This window comes from Leuresthes tenuis, unplaced genomic scaffold, assembly GCF_036924035.1.
Source record: "Leuresthes tenuis unplaced genomic scaffold, fLeuTen1.0.hap1 SCAF_13, whole genome shotgun sequence".
Classification (NCBI taxonomy): Eukaryota; Metazoa; Chordata; class Actinopteri; order Atheriniformes; family Atherinopsidae; genus Leuresthes; species Leuresthes tenuis.
The window spans coordinates 972,648-993,103 of NW_027325367.1; the positions used below are offsets into that span (position 1 = coordinate 972,648).

The following is a 20,456-nucleotide window of genomic DNA, read 5'->3' on the forward strand; positions in this document are numbered from 1 at the left end:
GACTTTAAACTGACGAACGGCATCTGTCAGAGGCAACGTGACCCAACTGGAGCTGAAGGAACATAAGATCAAGGTGATCCAGGCTGAAAAGCCCGGCTCCGGGCCCCGGGTCCCGGCTCAGATGTTGTACAGTTCTGCGAGGAGCTTCAGGAACACGTGGAAATAAATGGAAATCAGAACCGGCCCGAGCTGCATTCACAGTTGTCAGAGTTCATGAAGCTTTATTCTTTAAACATGTTGTGGAACATATAAAGATCTGAAGAAACATCATTTTTCTTTACATTTGTTACAGTTTCTGACGCTTACAGCCCCGCCCACATCCTGTACACACAGTCCATCAAATCAAACGCACCCTCCCAGATCAGACTCCAGAAAACTCCCTGAAACTGAGGCCTTCAGCTGCTGGGAGGGGGGGGGGGGGGACCCTCAGACTACCTGCTGGAGCTCAAATGTACATCTATTTACAGGAGGATGGCGGCGGAGGGAGGTTTGGATCCGATTGGTGGAGACATAAAAGGTTCTTAAAAAACAGCCCCCCCCCCATCTGATACTGCTGTGGTTCGGCAAAATACTGATGGTCAAAAGATTCACATTAAAACCCAAACTAACGTATTGCACCAGAACAAAGTACGAAATCAGTGTCACCACAGGAGAAAAGAAGCTACAACATGTCACCGTTTAAATAACGCAGGCCACGCCCACTTCCAACTAACCCCGCCCCCTGACAACAGAAACAAGCACAGCCAGAACCCCCCCCCCCCCCGTCACACTTTGGTTCAAACAAAACAAATGAATTAAAAAAATTAAAAATATTAAATATTTTGTATTAAAATGACTTAATAAACATCTGGGGATGGAGGAGGAGCTTCTCATATTCATATAAAAACATCTGTTTCTGATCTTTAAATAAAAATAGAATCGACGCCACTTCGCCTCACGGATGGAGCCGCGTCCGCTGCCACTGAGCACGCTCTGTGGCGGTATTTGTGTCACGAGCGGCTGGTCTTGAACAGTACTTCGCACATGACGGCCGCCACCGGGGGGGTGAGGGCGGCCGACAGCGAGATGTCCAGCAGCCGACTCTCGTGCAGAACGAACTCCGTCAGGTTCTCCTCCACCTTCGCCATGGCCAGCAGCGCCTTGGCGGCGCGGCACATCATGTTGATGCTGGGCGGCTCCGGCGGCGGCGCCGGGTGCAGCACGCTGTGCGGGTTCTGCTGGTACTGGGCCATGGCCACGCTGTCCTCCAGGAAGCCGATCAGAGTCGCCACGCTGCCCTTCTGCAGGGCCACGGCCCTCGCCGCCGTCGGGTCGCTCTGCGCCAGGTTGGACAGCACAGCCACCGCCATCTCCCGGCACACCTGGCTCTTCCTCTCGCCCACCAGGCGCACCAGCGTGGAGAAGAGCTTCTGCTGGCGGCTGAAGGGCGGCGTGGCGAGCAGCAGGTCCACGTTGCTGTCCTGGATGCTCAGCTTGCACAGACACTCCAGCGCCAGCCTCTGCGGCGTCAGCGCCGAGAAGCTCCTCCCCGGGGACAGCGGGTCCTGCGCCTCGGCGGCGGGGCAGACCATCCAGTGCAGCAGCCCGTCCAGCAGCGGCAGGCAGATGCTCTCCGTGTACAGCGCCAGGTCCAGCTGGCCCGAGATGTTGGCCAGCGTCACCAGCGTGTTCTCCCTGAGCGCCGCCAGGCAGTCCCACCACCACTCGTCCCGGCTGCACGCCAGGCCCTGCTCCTCCTCCCGCTGGTAGGTGGACGGCGCCCGCCTCCTGCGGGGGTGGTGGTGGTGCAGCAGCACCACGCGGCCCAGGATCAGCACCAGCCCGGCGTGCCGCGACAGCACGCCGTCGTTGCCGGGGACGAAGGAGAGGCTCCGCACCACGTTGGAGATGCAGATGCAGCTCCTGGCCAGGGAGTCCTGCCAGGCCTCGGCCGTGGACAGCGGCGCCTCGTCCCAGCAGCGAGGCTCGTCCTCCAGCGGGCTGATGGGACTCCGAGTCGCCTCGCCGGGAGGCGGGGACCCCCGACCTCTGACCTCGGACGGCGAGCCTGCAGAACACCAAGAGAGAAGAGTCAGAGCTGCGGGGAGAGAAGGATTAATCGGGCCTCAGAGTGTCCGTCTGACTCCGCCCACATCCACAGGTGGGAGGAGCCTAAGTTAAAACATGACAAAAAGAGGTGGGAGGGGCCTAAGTAAAAACATGACAAAAGGATGTGGGCGGAGTTAAAAGAGGTGGGAGGGGCCTTAGTTAAAACATGACAAAAGGATGTGGGCGGAGTTAAAAGAGGTGGGAGGGGCCTAAATAAAACATGACAAAAGGATGTGGGCGGAGTTAAAAGAGGTGGGAGGGGCCTAAGTTAAAACATGACAAAAGGATGTGGGCGGAGTTAAAAGAGGTGGGAGGGGCCTAAGTTAAAACATGACAAAAGGACGTGGGCGGAGTTAAAAGAGGTGGGAGGGGCCTAAGTAAAAACATGACAAAAGGATGTGGGCGGAGTAAAAAGGGGTGGGAGGGGCCTAAGTAAAAACATGACAAAAGGACGTGGGCGGAGTTAAAAGAGGTGGGAGGGGCCTTAGTTAAAACATGACAAAAGGATGTGGGCGGAGTTAAAAGAGGTGGGAGGGGCCTAAGTAAAAACATGACAAAAGGATGTGGGCGGAGTTAGAATAAGTGGGAGTGGCCTGTTAAAACATGACAAAAGGATGTGGGCAGAGTTAAAATAGGTGGGAGGGGCCTAAGTAAAAACATGACAAAAGGATGTGGGCGGAGTAAAAAGGGGTGGGAGGGGCCTAAGTAAAAACATGACAAAAGGATGTGGGCGGAGTAAAAAGAGGTGGGAGGGGCCTAAGTAAAAACATGACAAAAGGATGTGGGCGGAGTTAAAAGAGGTGGGAGGGGCCTAAGTAAAAACATGACAAAAGGACGTGGGCGGAGTTAAAAGAGGTGGGAGGGGCCTAAGTTAAAACATGACAAAAGGACGTGGGCGGAGTAAAAAGAGGTGGGAGGGGCCTAAGTAAAAACATGACAAAAGGATGTGGGCGGAGTTAAAAGAGGTGGGAGGGGCCTTAGTTAAAACATGACAAAAGGATGTGGGCGGAGTTAGAATAAGTGGGAGTGGCCTGTTAAAACATGACAAAAGGATGTGGGCAGAGTAAAAAGGGGTGGGAGGGGCCTAAGTAAAAACATGACAAAAGGATGTGGGCGGAGTAAAAAGAGGTGGGAGGGGCCTAAGTAAAAACATGACAAAAGGATGTGGGCGGAGTTAAAAGAGGTGGGAGGGGCCTAAGTAAAAACATGACAAAAGGACGTGGGCGGAGTTAAGAGGTGGGAGGGGCCTAAGTTAAAACATGACAAAAGGACGTGGGCGGAGTAAAAAGAGGTGGGAGGGGCCTAAGTAAAAACATGACAAAAGGATGTGGGCGGAGTAAAAAGAGGTGGGAGGGGCCTAAGTTAAAACATGACAAAAGGGTGTGGGCGGAGTTAAAAGGTCCTTTTTTTAGTTACTGATCGTGCAGATTATTGATAACCAATAACTTTACCTGTTTGTCTTTCAGCCGGCAGCTTTGCCTCCACACCTCCCTCCACCTTCACCTCCTCCGCTTCCTGATGCTCTGGGCTCCTCCCCTTGGCTCCGCACACCATCTCCTCCCTCCCCCGTGGCTCTGGGGGGGTGAAGTCTCCTGTCCGGGGCTCAAAGTGCGTCTGGATGTGGGCGGTGGAGTCTCCGCCTCCAGCCTTCCAGTGCAGGAGGCCGCTGATGAAGCCGTTGGGTCGGCTGAGTTTGGCCCAGCGTTGCTCCGCCTCCTCCCACCTTTCCCCCGCCTCCTCCACCCTGATTGGCAGCTTGTCGTATTTGCTGGCCTGTTGGGGGCGGGGCTCTACCTGCTGCTGGAGCTCCTCTTTTACCACGGCTCTTCTCTCCTCCTCAGGAGGTGCCAACGGTGGCGGCGTCGGCACCTCCTTTGACGGCCTTCCCTGCTCCTCCTCTGATTGGCCGTCAGGCTCAGAGGCGGCAGCCGGCGGCGCCGTCAGCGCCTCATCCTCCATCAGGGTCTTCTGGCCCTCCGTCTTGACCTCGTAATCCTCCAGGATGCCGAAGATCTGGATGAGGCAGCGGCGGTAAAACTCCACGACGAGCTCCAGGAAGCCCGGCAGCTGCAGGAGGAGACAGAGCGCCGTCAGAGTGGCGCCGCAGGTGCGCTGAGGTTGGTGATGTCATCAGGTGTGTGTTACAGCTCACCTGTGTGAGGTTGAAGGAGCCCACGGTGCTGTCGTCGTACAGCAGGATGTTGATGGTGTCCAGCGCCCAGGTGTTCTCCGCCAGCAGGCCAGACTTCAGTGACATCATCACCCGCCATGCCTCTGGGGTTCCTGACCAATCAGAACGCAGAATGAACGTCAGCAGTAAATCTGTGTGTGCGTTACTGTGCGAGTGTGTGTGCGGGTGAGCCGACCTGTGTCCTTCGCCGTCAGTCGTCGCCGTGGTTTCAGTTTGGGGGGCGTGGCCTCCACAGAGCCGGGGGGGAAGCTGAGCTCTCTGTGAACGGGGCCCTGAGCAGGCAGGGGCCCGGGGGGGGGGGCCGGCAGTGGGGCTTTCTTCACGGAGGGCAGGTAAGGGTTGCTGTTGGGGGACAAAGAGCCCCCCAGGGGCCGGGGAAAGGGGGAGGGGCTCTGAGAGCGAGTCACATGGTTAGGGACGATGGGAGGGGCCTGGAAGGAGGAGGGGGGCTGTCTGGATGGCAGGGGGGGGATGGAGGAAGAGGAGGATGCAGAGGAAGAGTGGGGAGGGAACGGGGGCTGGCGCTGGTTCAGGTGACCGGGGGGCCACTGGCCGTCCTGGGGGGCCCTGCCCTCCTGGTCGTCCCCTCGGGTCATGCTGGGGTAGGGGGGGCCCTGCCGGCTGTAGCTGAACCCCATGTCTGTCCTGGGGGGCCACATGTTGGGCTGCGGCCCGTCCGCTGGGCCCCCCGACACCGCCGGTGGACCTGAGCCCATCATGCCGTGCTGTGGGGGTCCCTGCCGGTCCCGGCCCAGCTGATAGGGGTACTGGCCCTGGACCGGCAGGCGCTCGGGGCCCATATAGCCCCCCCCTCCTGACCCATACGGGCCAAACATGTCGGGCTGCTGGGCGCCGTACTGCTGCACGCCGAAGGCCTCGCCCTCATGGCGCTTCGCAGGCGGGTACAGCCCATCCATCGGCCGCTTGTAGCCCTGCAAACACAGACCAGAACCGGTCAGAACCTGTCAGAACCGGTCAGAACCTGTCAGAGACCAGAACCTGTCAGAGACCAGAACCTGAGTGGGCCGCCCCACAAACTCCTGTCTGGTTCTTGTCAGCCGTTGGCTGTAAATAATAAAGTTCTGTCTCTTCACAAAAGTCTTTAAATTAGTGGACCCCCCCCGAGCAGAACCAGTACTTCAGTCAGCTCTTACCTGCGGCTGAGGGTACCGGGGCTGATGGGAAGTGTAGGCCATGCTGTGGGGAAACTGCTGCCCGAAACCATCGTGTCCGGGCCTGAAGAGGAAGGAGCCAAAGTTTATTTTCACATTATTTATCTCCAGCTTTTTTCCAGATTCATGTCTATAAATAAAAATAAATAGATAAATAGACATTTGTTAGTCAGCTGAGACCCACGTTCTCAGGTGGACCAGAGTTCGCTTGTTTGGTCCACAGCAGAGTTTGGGCTTCCACACCTGCCCAAAGAAGTGGACCATCAGAGGAAACAAACTCTGGTCCGGACCAAGCAGCGCTACCGTAATTAGCTTGAGCTAATTATCAGAAACCTTTCAGGAAGCATGAGGCCAGTTTGGAACACTTACAGTTTAATAATATCAGAGGTCCTCATACACAGCCTTGTGGTACACCTCCAACAGCAGAAAACAGAGACTCAAAGAACTGGTTTTTAACTAAAAATGCCTTTAATTTAATGCCTTTCTGACTGATTTCCAGCTCATCAGGTGGATGTTTGTCAGCTCCACTCACCTCTGGTGGGGGTATCTGTTGGTAGGATACATGCCGGGCTCGTTTCCAGGCGAACCCATGCTGTTCTGACCTGTGGGGGGCGCCATGCCTCCTTCTGGACCCGTCACATGGTCTGGCCTGCACACATGACAGGAAGTCATCATGAACTGATGAAAAGCTCGAAGAAGACATGAACCTTTCAGACTGGAACTCTCTTATTTGGTGGATCTCTCAGCTCTAAAAGAAACTACAGGTTTAAAAAAAGAGGAAAAAACAAACTTCAGGTTTAAAAAAAGAGGAAAAAACAAACTACCGGTTTAAAAAAAGAGGAAAAAACAAAACACTGGATGGTTTGGTGACGTCACAGTGTGACATTTAACCCTTTATGGTCTGAGACATTTTAACAACAGATTTCAAAAGGCTGCAGCTTATAGAGATAAAGGGAAACTGGAAATTCTCACCCTCTGAATCTTCAAAGATCTGAACCAAAACACAAATATATTAAATATTTTATTCATTTTCTCTGAATTTCACCCAGACATCTTCCATATAAAGGTCTTTCATTACTTATACTATCATTAGTGTTGCTCTGCTCAGACTCATGGGAGGCGTGCTTGTTTCCTGCCGTTTCCATAGCGATAGCGGCGCACCAGAGAAATTTATATTATGCTTTTTTTTCAGCGTGAGAAATACCACGTGTGGCGTGTGAGAAGTTGTTGAAATGCGATGTAAACATAAACTTTAATAAACAAAAGTTAAATAAAAGCTAATAAAATATTTCTGTATATTAGCCGCGGTGTACGGCATTATTTTCATGCAATGCTTGCATATTGTCTGTTTCTTATCAGTCACTCTGCCGCCAGGAACCCAAAATGCTATTTGAAAGTGGCGTCTTCAGTGGTAATTCTGGTATTTTCATTCTGGCTGCTTCTGCTCTTCTTCTTTTCCTTCTTTAGGTTCTGGCAGGCTGGACGTGGCAAAGGCGCATTACTGCCCCCACAGGTCACAAATAGAAGTGTGGATAGAAATATCGTGGAGTTTAATCTCGTGAGACCCCGACAGCATCTTACCTCCGCTCATAGCCGGGGCCATAGGGGTACTGGGGTCTTGGACCCATCCCTGACAGCGGCCCAGAGGGTGGCCCACGAGCGTACATGTCCTGCATGGCTCCGCTGGGCATCTGACTGGAACCGAAGGCCTCGCCGGGCCCTGGACCTACAGAAAATGAAAAGGTTGTGACCACCAGAGGACACGCATGCGTACGACTACAGAATCAACAACAGGGTCTCTGCAGGTTTCAACAAGTCACATTTAAGACTTTTTAAGACCATAATTAATACAATTTAAGACCCATTTCACAACCATACTGGCAAAAAAGTACAAAAGGCCTGAAGGAAACGGAATTACTTGCAAAGTATAGGATTTTTACAGCTCTTTCACATTGGAATACAAAATGCTGAACCTGACAAAAAACACCAGAAGCCTCTGTTATTCTTTTAATCCAGAGGAAAATACACCGTTAGCGGGACGTCGCTTATATGCAACAGCAGCTTGTTGCTATGACAGAGAACATATGTGGTCAGATTTGAGTTTACGTGTCGGTAACGGCGAGAGAGACATGCCGGATGCGCCGTGCTGCCGGTGATCGCTTCATCAAAATTCTGACCGGGCTGCTCAGGTACTTTAGTTCTGTTTTGTTGTTATGTTATAGCTCCTCAAAAATCTAAATCATTCTGTTTATGTTTAAGTATTTAGCTTTTATCCAAAGTGACTTACAAATGAAGATATAACATCACAGCTAACATCACAGCTAGCATCACAGCTAACATCACAGCTAGCATCACAGCTAACATCACGGCTAGCATCACAGCTAGCATCACAGCTAGCATCACAGCTAACATCAAAGCTAACATCACAGCTAGCATCAAAGCTAACATCACAGCTAGCATCAAAGCTAACATCAAAGCTAACATCACAGCTAACATCACAGCTAACATCACAGCTAACAATAAGCTACATGGAAGGAAACCAGTCAGATTCTGTCAGAGACGACATTAAAAGCAAGACAATTTTTTATGCATTTGTTTAAAATAAAAGTAATTTTTAAGACCTTTCAAAATCATATTTAAGACATTTTATGAAATTTTAAGATCATTTTAAGGCCTTAAATTCAAATGATAGGGATTTTAGTCGTTTTAAGACTTTTTAATACCCCGTGGATACCCTGAACAATCAGTGAAGGCTCAGAGGGTGAGCAGAGCCCTGGGAGGCACCTGGTCCTGCACCTGAGGGACCTGAGGGAGACCAGCAGGGATCTGGGGCCCTACTGATCAATAATCAACTATTGATCAGCTGGTGAATCTGATCATAGAAACATATTTCTGGAACATGCTCTCCCCTCTGTGTTCTCGTCTCCTCACCCTTCCTCGGGCCTCCATATGGGTCTTTGTTGGCATCGTACTGCATCCTCATCGGGGGCTCTGTTGGGCCTCCTCCCTGCTGGTAGGGGCCACCACCGGGCCCCGGGCCCCGCTTGCTGTTCAAGGCTGGATCGTTGCCTTCAGAGAACGGGTCCTGGACGCTCACGCCTCCCGTGTTCCTGAATCACAGCAGCAGATAACATGATGACCGAAGATTATCAGGATATTAATCTGCAAACTTTGTTGTTTTTCCTTAATCTGTCTGTAGGAAAACTGTCAATAATATCTGGTAAAAACATATTTCCTGCTTCATGCTGGATAAAAAGAGTCTTTTTTCTGGGTATGTGTCAGAATGTGGTGTAAAAATCAAACATGTTGCCGACCTGTTTCCAGGCTGAGGGCCCATCTGGCTGTGGGGGGTGGAGGCGGGGGTCAGAGGCCTCATTTCAATGGGGGCCTCCGTCAGGGAGCTGCTGCTTGACTGAGGGGTGTTGGGTCCTTGTAAGGAGCCAGAGTTGGCTGCAGAGATGTGGAAACAACTGTTTAACCTCAAACTGATGTTTTATAGTTACTCAGACATGAAACTTGAGAAGCTGTCCTTTTTGGTATTATAATATTACAAAGTGAGTATTTCTATACTACATTTTACTGATTTAATACAAAATACCTGCTAATTTTCACCATCATACGAGCTTTAAAACATTGGAATTCCACAGAAGAAACGAATAACAAGAATAAAATGATGATTAAATCTTTATATTAGCTCTTTTTTACATTTCAGGTGTGCCACAAGGCATGATCATGGGAACCCTGTGGTTTGACTTAGAAATGCTGCAATCCATCCATGTTTTACTTGATTTATTATTTTATTTGAAAGCTTCTCATAGAGCTGAAGATGGTGATACGCGTCATTAACATGTAATACTAACTCACAACATTGGGATGCGGTTCATTTGGTGTTTTTTTATCCAGTTTGTGTGCTTGTCCTGTGATTCTGATGAAACTGGTCTTTGTTTCAGTTTTTTTTGTTGAGTTTTTTTGTTGTGTCAGCATTTATTCACAAACTCAAATACAAAAGCTAAATTTTAGAGAGAACAAAAACAAATAAAACACTGTTTTCACCATGTTGTATGTTTATATATCAGGAGGAGGACACAAAAACTGACTGGAGGCAAATTTATGGTGATTTTCTGGAATTGTGAGGATGGAGAAAAAGTGATTTTTTTGGGGGGGGGGTCAGGGCTTGGTTTTAGGGCTGGGGAATGTACTGTTAATAGAGAATCTGCATGGATTTAAAGAAGAGATCACAAACAGCAGCAGACCAACATCAATCACATCCTTTTCACACAGTCAGACTGAAACTTGTGGGATCCGTTTCCATAGAAACGTTTTCTTACCTGGGGAGGGAGGCTGGATCCTGGCCTGGAGGGACGGGGCTTTCTTGGCGTCTGCGGCAGACATCAAGGCCTCCGGCGGAGGCTCCTCCCCGCGCTCCACCTTGCACTCGTAGGCAAACAGGTACTGGATGTACTGCTTCTTCAGAGAGCTGGCCGAGCTGCTGGATGTTCCCACGTTCAGCAGCGACGACAGCTCTCGCCATTTCTTGTTCTTGTTCACCTGGACACACATTCACAGATCTTTAAGCTGCAGGTCTGCAGCTCAACACAGATCAGCATGAGGATTGAACTGGGGGAGGAGGGCTCACCATGGCCAGTCCTCCGATCTCCTGGACAGCCAGGTAGAGTCTGCATAGGTCCAGCGGCTTCTTTCCAACAGCAGGCAGGTTTGGGATGGGCGTCCCCCTCTCCTCCATGAAGGACAGGAAGTGGTCCACCCACAGTCTCCTCTCTGGCTCTGAGCCCATCTCATACAGCCGGGTGATCTTCTCGTTGGTCATGGTGGCAGCACTGGGCTTCTGGAGAGACCGAGACACAGAGGCGTCAGCTTCCACCGCAACAAACCGAAGCCTCTGAACATCCACCACTCCTGTTGCTGAGGCCCTCCAACAGAACCAGAACACTTTAAAGCAGCACCGAACACTCAGAGAGGAGCAGCATCCACAAACACAGGCTCCGAACCCAAAGCTGCTTTTCTTCTGTAATCTGGGACTGTTCAAATCCAACAAAAAATATTCAAAACAGGGTTTTTATATTAATCTGGAGGATGAAGGTTCTGGAGACGTTTTAAGAACCCGCAAAGATCTGCCGCGTCACGTCTGGGTTTTAAATTAATCACATTAGAAGTGACAAACTGAGACTTTAACTACTTTACAGCAAAAACTCAAGTCAGATTAAAAGCAGTCCTAACATTTTATTTACCGAAAAGCTGCGTATTTCACATTAAACACAAGCAACGAACCAGATTTATGTTGAATATTGATCTGTGATTGGCCACCACAGAGTTCTCTGATCTTGTTCAGTGCTCCTTAAAGCTGCTGATTTTACATGAAAGTCATGAAAACGAGTGTTTGAGTAGCTGCAGAGCCTCGCTGCAGTGGTGCTGCCCAGCCTTAACATCAGGGGAGACCAGCGGTGATGTAACAGCTTCGGTCAGATTTAACGAGGCCTCCTGAACCCGCGAGTCCTGATCCGAATCCTTGATTTAAAGAGGACCAGAGATTCACTTCATTCTTCTACAGACCGTCACAACTTCAGGCTCGACTCTTTTACAGGTTTAAATAGGAAGGAATAAATAATAAAACCATCCAATCAGGGTGCGACCTTGCTTCATATTTGGTGTGAACACAAAGTGAATCAGGACTATTTTCTGGTACAAGGTCCATCAGAAAGCTCATCCAATGAGTTTGGATTAAAAAAAGAGGTTTGGTTCAGTGTAAAGCTGCAGGAAAATTTATTACAGGAGTCAAACAACTACGTAAAATGTTCATTATTCAATGACTGAGAAGATAAATCCAGTTTTTCTAACTCCCCACTTCTGTCAGGTGCCTCAGATTTGTCCAGAAGAAGTTTTGTGTTTGAGGGAAACGCTGCTGCTGGACCACAGATGAGGTTTTAAAGCGACTTCTCTGAATCCTGATAAAGGCTGAGCAGCGCTGTGACACAGCTGAAGAGACTTTCTCATCAAATCTGTCAAACAATTTGTTTCTGATCAAATCAAACCAAAGTTTCATTTCCTTTTACTCCATAAATCAACAGATGAATGTAAAATGTTGTCATTTCTTCACAGATTCCTCATCAGACATGAAAGCATGAACTGAAAACTCTGTTCAGTCACTGATTCATGAAGAAAATCAGGGAGAATCCCAATAAACTGCAGCTCTGGTGCAAAACCGAGCGAAATCTTCCATTAATAAGACAAACTAAAGAACTGTTTTTATTTAATTACTTTTAGTTTCTCAATCTGTCACATGCAGACAGTCGGCATTTTGAACTTTTTGTTACTGATAAACTTAAATAATGAAGCTTTTTATTTCTTTCTGAGGTCGACAAAAAGAAGTTTTAATCTTCAGAATCCAAATTATTTCCTCTTCTCTCTGAAACATTTCATATTAGCTCCTTTTTATGAACCAATCAGTGTTCTGTTACACGATGATGTCATCGAGTCAAAGCAGAAAAGCCCGTACAGAACGTTTTAAACACACTGAAACAAAGAGAGGCTCCAGAAACACGAGGCCTGATACAGATCGAATCAAACCTCTTTAGATCTTTAGTTTGAATCGACTGTAACCGTCAGCCTTAGTGAGAAAGTCTCTGTCCTAAAACACATGCACACATTTCTGATAAAACCTGAACGTTCAGGCAGCAGAGGGAAAAAGTTTGAGGCATGAAAGTCTGCTGCAGGATGGCGAGCCCACATGCAGCTGTGGTGACGAACGTGCACGAGTCCTGCTGGGTCAGTCTGAGGAGTCGCACCAACAGCTGTACGGTCTCCCAGAGGCTCAGCATCGGACCTGCAGGTATCTGCTGAGGAAACTACTCTGGAGGTTTGCTTTGGTGCCTGAAACTTAACAGTCTGCCGGCTCCGTCCAATGAAAACCTCACATCACCAGAGTCCCTCTGTCTGAACCTGAAGAGGAAACGCTGCTCAAAGCTGCAGCGCTTTCAGACATGAAGCTGCTGCTGTTCATCAGCCGTCATTTGGCTTCCTTTTCCTCAGATGGAGCGAACTCTTCTGGACCAGAGGCTTGGGTCCATGAGTGGAAAGACTCACAGACATGAATCAGAGCCTGATATGAACGTTCCAGATGTGTCACATCGATACACATAAACGGGTCAACGGCCTGATTCTATGATTAATTCTATTAATTAAGAGGTCTCCAAGTACAACTGTTTAATGAGGTTAAAAAACGCAGTAATTAATGGTTCACATGCATTACTACGAGCTACGCTGTGCACATCTCCGGCTTGGTCCATTACTGCTGATGAGAAAGCATTGTTTGCTAGCATCTGCTGCTAACTTACAGCTAACTGCTAGCTTACAGCTAACTGCTAGCTTACAGCTAACTGCTAACTCACAGCTAACTTACTGCTAATTTACAGCTAACTGCTAACTCACAGCTAACTGATAACTCACAGCTAACTGCTAACTCACAGCTAACTGCTAACCTGTTTCCCTCTGGGATCAACAGAGTAACTATCTGTATCTATAGAGCTGGAGTGTTTCTGACTGGAGGAACAGCTTCATTCTGTCTGTGTTTCTGCATTAAATCACAGCAGATGAGCAGCTGCTGACCTCACCAAAGGGTGGAGTTGAGCTCCTGCTCCACCCTGAAAACAGACTGTTAAACAGGGCTGAGACAGAGAGCTGCTGAGCTTAAACCAACAGGTGTTTTAACCAAAGTCTGTCTCAAACATCTCAATAAGACCTCAGAAAACTGTGTTAGATTGTTGAAAAAGGACAGAATATGCCACTTGTATTGTGACCTTTGAACAGATTCAGTACCTAATGCTTCTTCCAAGGTTTCTGACTGTACTTACAGTAGCTTCGGATAAAAAATAAATGTTTTGTAATTGAACTCACTCACATAAGAGAGAGCTACACAAGACTCTGGGCAGGTGTACCAGCACCTCTTCAGTGTGGGTCAAGCTTTTAAGAAGCTTTTTAACACAAGTTGTTGCCAAACTGGTCCCTCAGTGACACCAGAGACCATTTTACCTTCATGAGACAACCAGGCAGCTCAACACTTTAATACAATATCTGCAAACGCTTCATAAGTTCTTTGGTCTGTCAGTCAGACGTTCACCTCAGGTCCACACATGAATTTAGTGGAATAAGAAAAGACTAACGCAGTTCATGTCTGAAAGAGCTTCAAACGGATGCTGTAAACAGATTACAGGTGAAGGCGTCTGGAGCTGGGAGGTTTTCAGCAGGAGGCAGGACTCTGCAGTGAAGAGCGTTCAGGTTTAAAGACCAAGAAGAAGAGCGATGAAGATACAGAGAGCAGACCGGGGTCGTGCTTTCTTTGTGGGACTTACTGGGCTAGGCGGCGTCCTGTGCCAGGCCGGGGTGCTAATGCTATCACTGTCCTCCCCCAGACAGGAGGACACACTAGCTGAGCTGGGGGAGACGGGACAGGGGGTGGTGGGGGGCCGGGGCGCACACTGAGAGCTGTCCTGTGACATAAAACCCACACACACATGATTCACACACATGAAGAGATCTTCATCCACAGGCAGCCGTGTTAGCAGTTAGCATGTAGCAGCACGAGCAGGTGGAGCAACAGCTGAGCTGAACCCTCTGAACCCAGAAACCTGAACCAGACTCCAACCTGGACTCAGGTGATACCAAGGCACCCGCTTTCACTTCACAGAGACAATGCTTTGAAGCCAGGAAACAAAAGGAGGATCCCGGACGAACCCCCAATTATGCTACGGTTCCTAAATCAATAAAAGGCTCAAAGGAACAATAAGACAACAAATCTAAAGAAATTTAACAGAAATACATTTTTCAGCCTGTAGCCTGACAGAAACTTGGAGAATGGTAAGATTTAATAAGGAGAAGACTCCTTTTCCCATCTGTCCACACTTTTCTTCGACAATAAATATCAGATAATAAACAGGCAATCAGACAATAAAATAATTTAAAGAAACGAAACTCCAGAGTGTTAAACAGTGAGAAAACTCAGCAGAACAAAGCAGCCGCTTCTCTTCAAGCCAAACCGAGTCAACACAGCAGCAAAGATCTGTGTCTGACTGCTGGAAACAGATCTTTCACGAGTCAGGAGAGGTGGAGACATGGCAGCTGCTGAGCTGAGAGCAAACTTTGAGGGACTTCAGCTCCGGTTTGTATCAACTGCTTATAAAAAAAAGCCAGAGAAGATAAAAACACGGATCAACGCTACAATAAAGAACAACCAGAGAGAACGACACAAAAACACACTTTTTCTTTCACACACACTCATAATAACGTGTTTGTATGAACCAACATGCAAACTGGAGCAGAACCTGTCCTCAACAGCATCTAACCGGCTTTATGTAAAGATGAATGATCTCAGATGGTGAGTTAATCACTTCACACGGTGCAGGTTGTAAAGCTGAAGTCTGGCACACAAGCTTCAATTAAAGTTTAAAATCAAAATGCATCGCACTAAACCTGGATCCTCAGAGGTTTCCAGGCCAGAATCTGCCTTTTCTAACACCACAGAAAGGACATAATGACAAAGATCTGAGACCGTAACAGTCCGTCTGGATCCAAAGCAGCACCGGAGCTTCAGTTCTGTCTCTGTGTTCAGGTCAGAGAGCACTGATCCAACACTGAAGAGGAGTTCATCAGATGCCTCCTTCAAGAAGAACTCGAGAGCATCTGTGGTTCACCTCAGACGGGAAACATGGACACGTTCTTCCAAGAATTCAGTTTCCACCACAGGAACTTTCTCCAGGAACCAGGATCTCTGACGGCTCCTTGTTTTTGTTTTAAACAACATTCAAACTCAGGCATCCCCCCAACAATTCAGACCAAAGTGAAAACACAAGAACTCAGTCTGAACCAACTGTTTAGTTCCTTTGACTAAGTTCCTACAGCTCAACGAAAAAGTGCTTCTAGTTGAATCTTCTGAACTCTCAGTGTTTCACTGCTTAATTCTGACTGAAATCAAACTGATGGGACATTAGAAGATGATAAAAAAGACCATCCATGCTGCTGAGGTGCGTTCTGCATTCATGCATCTGTTAGGACATGCTGCTGGAAGCAAACAGCCAACAAACAGACCTTCGGTTTGGGTGGATCTGCGGTGGGGCCCACGCCCTCTTTGCTGAGCTCCACCCTCTGCTTGGGGTCTTGCTGAGGGCCCATCCCCTCTGCTGGCATCATCATGGGGCCTGAAAGGTAAAGACAGATGCTGGATACTGGCCACCTCCAACAGAGTCTCTGAAGAGGCCTTCTTAAAGACAGAAGCCCCAAAGGGCTGTGTTTTACTGCTACTACCGTTTACTGCCTTCAGGGCGGCGCTATAGAGCAGAAATACATATAAAAGAGTTATTTTATCTACAGTAACTTCAAAAATCAGTGAAGGCTGAACGCAGATGAGCTGCATGGCATGTATGAGCACAGTGTGTGTTCTGTAGCTTTAGGTTTATGCATCTATTTGTACTGCTGAGACCAAAGACTGCCCTGGCTGGTATTTCTTTCCATCGTATCCGACTGTGGCCCACCTGACGATGGGGTGGTGTAGGGGGGTCCCTGTGGCGTCATCCTCCCAGAGTTAATGCCTGGCTGCTGGCTGTAAAGACCTCCAGGACCCATTCCTCCCACGGGTGACAGGTAGCTGCCCTGCCTGGAATCCACAGAAAAGGAGGAAGTTGAGTCGTTATTACAGTGGAAACAGAGGAAAAACACCTGATCTGAGCAGTTAAAGGACAAAAGAAGTGGGATCTTTCTTATGGTCTCAACCAAATTCACAGTTAAACACGTTTGTCGATCCAAACAAAGACTTTAAGACAAATAAAACAGAGCCGATATCATTGGTTTGGTCGGGCAGACAAACAGCAGGTGGCGCCGGCTGAAGAGAACACAGATGATTCAGCGGCAGCCCGTCTGAGAGCAGAACCTGCCGGTCCGGTTAGGACCGCTTTCTGCACCGGTCAGGCTCTGGAAACAAACCTACCCATAATGAGCATCGGTGCCCTGCTGCGAGTGGTGAGGAGGCTGAGAAAGATGAGGATGGGAGGGGTGAAGGGTAGGGGAGAGGGCGGGTCGACCCCCCTGCCAGGACTGGTTGTAGATTGGTGAGCGAGCGAAGGGAGGCCTGGGAAGAAGGAGGGATGATGAAGCATGAAAACATGAATCAGCTGACCAGACCACGTGTGTCTCAGACAGAAAACACCCGAGACTCGTCGAACGCGCTCACCTGGAGCCCAGAGTCAGTTTCAAAAGGAACTCGTTAACTGTTTAGTTTTCTAAGAAACTGTTTTTTAACCTTAATTTGAGTTTATAAGAGCTGCTGGTGAGTTCCTCAGATTTTAGTGACCTCCACACATCAGGGGGCGCTGTCTGCCCCCCGAAACCACCTTCCTCTGACCGGTCTCACCTGCTCTGAGCAGCGGCCGTGGAGGAGGATGACAAGTTGGCACTTGGTCCAGCGCTGGGGCCCAAATCAGGTGGTTTGCAGCTGGCGTTCGGCCCCAGAGGGCCCATGCCCTGCCCGGCAGGCTGTGGCATGCTGGGGGAGGTGGGGGCCATTGTGCCGGCTCCTGTGGGGTAGAGGCGGCTCCCGGTACCGGGCCCTGGTCCGCGGCCTCCCGGGGTGGAGGGACCCTGGCCGTGCATGGGACTGCTGGCGTTCATTCCCAGGCTGTTGGCCAGACCGGGCCCCGGGCCACTGTAGTTGGCACTGGGCGTCCCACCAGAATGGGGGGGTCGGGAGTAGTTACCTGAGGAGGGTGAGACATCAGACATAAGACACAGATTTGTTCCTCTGCAGTCAAAAGGTGTTTCCCAGTGCGAACATGTCATACCTGGGGGGCCGTATGAGTGGCTGCCCTGTTGGTAGGCGCTATGGTGCATGGGCCCCACAGGAGATAGGTGAGGGGACATGGGTGGTGCAGACTGCTGGGGGCCGAACTGAGACCCCGGGGTGCTGCGCTGCATGGTGGCCGTAAAACCTGAGAAGGTGGAGGAGAGCGAAGGACAAAGGACAGTTAGCTTAGCTTAGCACAAACAATGGAAGCGGAGGGAAACTGCTAGCGTCGGTTAACCCTTCAAGATTTTTAAAGAAGACTTTACATTTAAAATGCTTGCAGCAGGTGAGACAATGTGACTCACAGTTTACTCTCAGCTCCCAGACGGTTACTGTGACATTTCACACTGTGTTATTATTTATGGAACAAAGACCAAGACGAAACACAGACGCAGTGAGTGTAAAACTAAGTGAACCCCTGATCCAGCAGCTTCAGCAGCAGTGAGTGTAAAACTAAGTGAACCCCTGATCCAGCAGCTTGTAGCAGCAGTGAGTGTAAAACTAAGTGAACCCCTGATCCAGCAGCTTCAGCAGCAGTGAGTGTAAAACTAAGTGAACCCCCTGATCCAGCAGCTTCAGCAGCAGTGAGTGTAAAACTAAGTGAACCCCTGATCCAGCAGCTCCAGCAGCAGTGAGTGTAAAACTAAGTGAACCCCTGATCCAGCAGCTCCAGCAGCAGTGAGTGTAAAACTAAGTGAACCCCTGATCCAGCAGCTCCAGCAGCAGTGAGTGTAAAACTAAGTGAACCCCTGATCCAGCAGCTTCAGCAGCAGTGAGTGTAAAACTAAGTGAACCCCTGATCCAGCAGCTCCAGCAGCAGTGAGTAAAACTAAGTGAACCCCTGATCCAGCAGCTTCAGCAGCAGTGAGTGTAAAACTAAGTGAACCCCTGATCCAGCAGCTTCAGCAGCAGTGAGTGTAAAACTAAGTGAACCCCTGATCCAGCAGCTCCAGCAGCAGTGAGTAAAACTAAGTGAACCCCTGATCCAGCAGCTTCAGCAGCAGTGTGTAAAACTAAGTGAACCCCTGATCCAGCAGCTTCAGCAGCAGTGTGTAAAACTAAGTGAACCCCTGATCCAGCAGCTTCAGCAGTGAGGTGCAGTAATGACAAAGGACATTGTTCCCGAAGTCTTGTGCTTTGTTCAGATGCAGCTTTGCAAACCTAAGCTGTGCTGCCACACCTTAAAATTGTGTCCCGAAATGATGAAATAGTTTAATGACGATGTCAATAAAAGAAAAGTGTACCTCTGTCCTGAGTCATGGCTGACTGGGAGGAATGAGGACCAACATCTGATCCAGGACCAGAGCCCTGAGGAGTCAGCTGAGAGCCTGACAGACACACAGAGTGTAAATACAATACTTAAGCATTGAGTGTTGTGTGATGTCATGCTCTTCTTCTTCATCAACCTACCTGGCCCGCTGGTGGTTATGGGGGACAGCGGTCCCGACCGTGATTGGCTGCCGGAGCCGGCGGGGGACGGTGTCGGTGATGGAGAGGGTCCTGTTCGAGCCAGAGGAGGCAGGCGGGGTGAGACGTGGGGGGAGAACGGTGAACGGGCCCCTGGGGTCCCCTGATCACCGTGGGTGCTGCCGGATCCCGAGGCTCCTGAACTGACCGCGGCCTCGGTGCCGGTGGGCAGGTCGTCGATAGAGCCGGACAGATCCTGGAGCAGAGAGGAGACGCCACATTATTAAAAACCTGCTCACATTTTAACTCTTTATCTTAAAAGCCTCAACATTTTAATTTAAAACAAAGAGGAATTAAAAAATACCAGGGTTGTGTTTTAGGGGAGTTTTACACAATATGTCCCCAAGAGAGTGATGCATTATGGGATGCCCAGCTGGCGTATGTCTTCAGTTTAAACCGTGAACAAACTGAACTCCATGAACCTGGATCAGAAACACGACTCCGACCTCGGTGGAGAACGAGCTGTTCATTTAAAACTGTCATCAGGTTCTGGTGCCACTGAGGACAAACTGTCATCGGGTTCTGGTGCCACAGAGGGACAAACTGTCATCGGGTTCTGGTGCCACAAAGGGACAAACTGTCATCGGGTTCTGGTGCCACAGAGGGACAAACTGTCATCGGGTTCTGGTGCCACAGAGGGACAAACTGTCATCGGGTTCTGGTGCCACAGAGGGACAAACTGTCATCGGGTTCTGGTGCCACAGAGGGACAAACTGTCATCGGGTTCTGGTGCCACAGAGGGACAAACTGTCATCAGGTTCTGGTGCCACAGAGGGACAAACTGTCATCGGGTTCTGGTGCCACAGAGGGACAAACTGTCATCGGGTTCTGGTGCCACAGAGGGACAAACTGTCATCGGGTTCTGGTGCCACAGAGGGACAAACTGTCATCAGGTTCTGGTGCCACAGAGGGACAAACTGTCATCAGGAGCCTGAATTTAGTCTCTCAGCCTCTTCACTGTAGAATAACGAAAGCCGTCTGATGATGAAACTGGATGTCAGAGGATGATTCGGAGCTCATAATGAGCAGGAATGTTATTCTGCAGTCGAATGATGTTAAAAACGATCAAAGAACCAGAGAATACTTCAAATAAACATCTCGTTTTACTCCTAAACGACCAGCCACGAGGCAGGATTCGCATATCAGTGATATGTTCGTCCTGTTGGTGTAGAAACTGATCTCAGTTTGAACACCAGTGAAGAAAAAGAGACCTGGTAACACTGGATGCTGAACAGCATAAAACTGGGATCACTGGATGCTGAACAACATAAAACTAGGATCACTGGATGCTGAACAACATAAAACTAGGATCACTGGATGCTAAACAGTGTAACATGTGAACCATCTGCAAACACCAACATTTTTGTTTTTATGGATCCATTTATGCTCTTTTGAGACTTGTTGGCCTCTTGAAGCCCTGCAGCAGAGTTGCATGCTCACAATAATCACTTAAAGTGTAAAACCATCAACCCCAACCTCCTGTAAGTGTAAGTAATTAGGAACGTTATGCTAGCATAACAGAGCACACGTAGCCTTCGAAGTTCTGGTTCTGGTGTGGAGCAGCTTTGTATTCCCTGAATTATCATTGAAGATAGAAATGGGATTAAATCAACATATAAATGGAAAGTTACTTGAATATTATTTTTTTGTGTTTTAATAAAACAAAGTCAACTTTATTTTACCAATAAATCAT

At 49.1% G+C, this 20,456-nt stretch overlaps 1 protein-coding gene across 5 annotated transcripts in view; it reads right to left on the reverse strand.

Annotated features, from left to right (window-relative positions):
- Positions 1–201: 201 nt before the first annotated feature.
- Positions 202–20,456, reverse strand: part of arid1b (AT-rich interactive domain 1B) — a 34,373-nt gene continuing 14,118 nt past the window's right edge. For 4 of the 5 annotated variants that reach the window (XM_072362036.1, XM_072362039.1, XM_072362037.1 and 1 more), the window contains 18 exons: positions 18,707–18,959; positions 18,541–18,624; positions 17,295–17,441; positions 16,868–17,210; positions 16,445–16,585; positions 15,993–16,114; positions 15,550–15,659; positions 10,088–10,297; positions 9,780–9,999; positions 8,766–8,901; positions 8,383–8,561; positions 7,033–7,177; positions 5,984–6,100; positions 5,434–5,515; positions 4,455–5,211; positions 4,241–4,371; positions 3,540–4,155; positions 202–2,047 (listed from right to left, as the gene is read on the reverse strand). In XM_072362036.1, coding sequence (XP_072218137.1) covers positions 990–2,047; positions 3,540–4,155; positions 4,241–4,371; positions 4,455–5,211; positions 5,434–5,515; positions 5,984–6,100; positions 7,033–7,177; positions 8,383–8,561; positions 8,766–8,901; positions 9,780–9,999; positions 10,088–10,297; positions 15,550–15,659; positions 15,993–16,114; positions 16,445–16,585; positions 16,868–17,210; positions 17,295–17,441; positions 18,541–18,624; positions 18,707–18,959 — 4,851 coding nt within the window. In that variant the 3' untranslated portion in view covers positions 202–989. The remainder of the gene's footprint in view (positions 2,048–3,539; positions 4,156–4,240; positions 4,372–4,454; positions 5,212–5,433; positions 5,516–5,983; positions 6,101–7,032; positions 7,178–8,382; positions 8,562–8,765; positions 8,902–9,779; positions 10,000–10,087; positions 10,298–15,549; positions 15,660–15,992; positions 16,115–16,444; positions 16,586–16,867; positions 17,211–17,294; positions 17,442–18,540; positions 18,625–18,706; positions 18,960–20,456) is intronic. The other variant, XM_072362038.1, reaches the window with a different exon arrangement.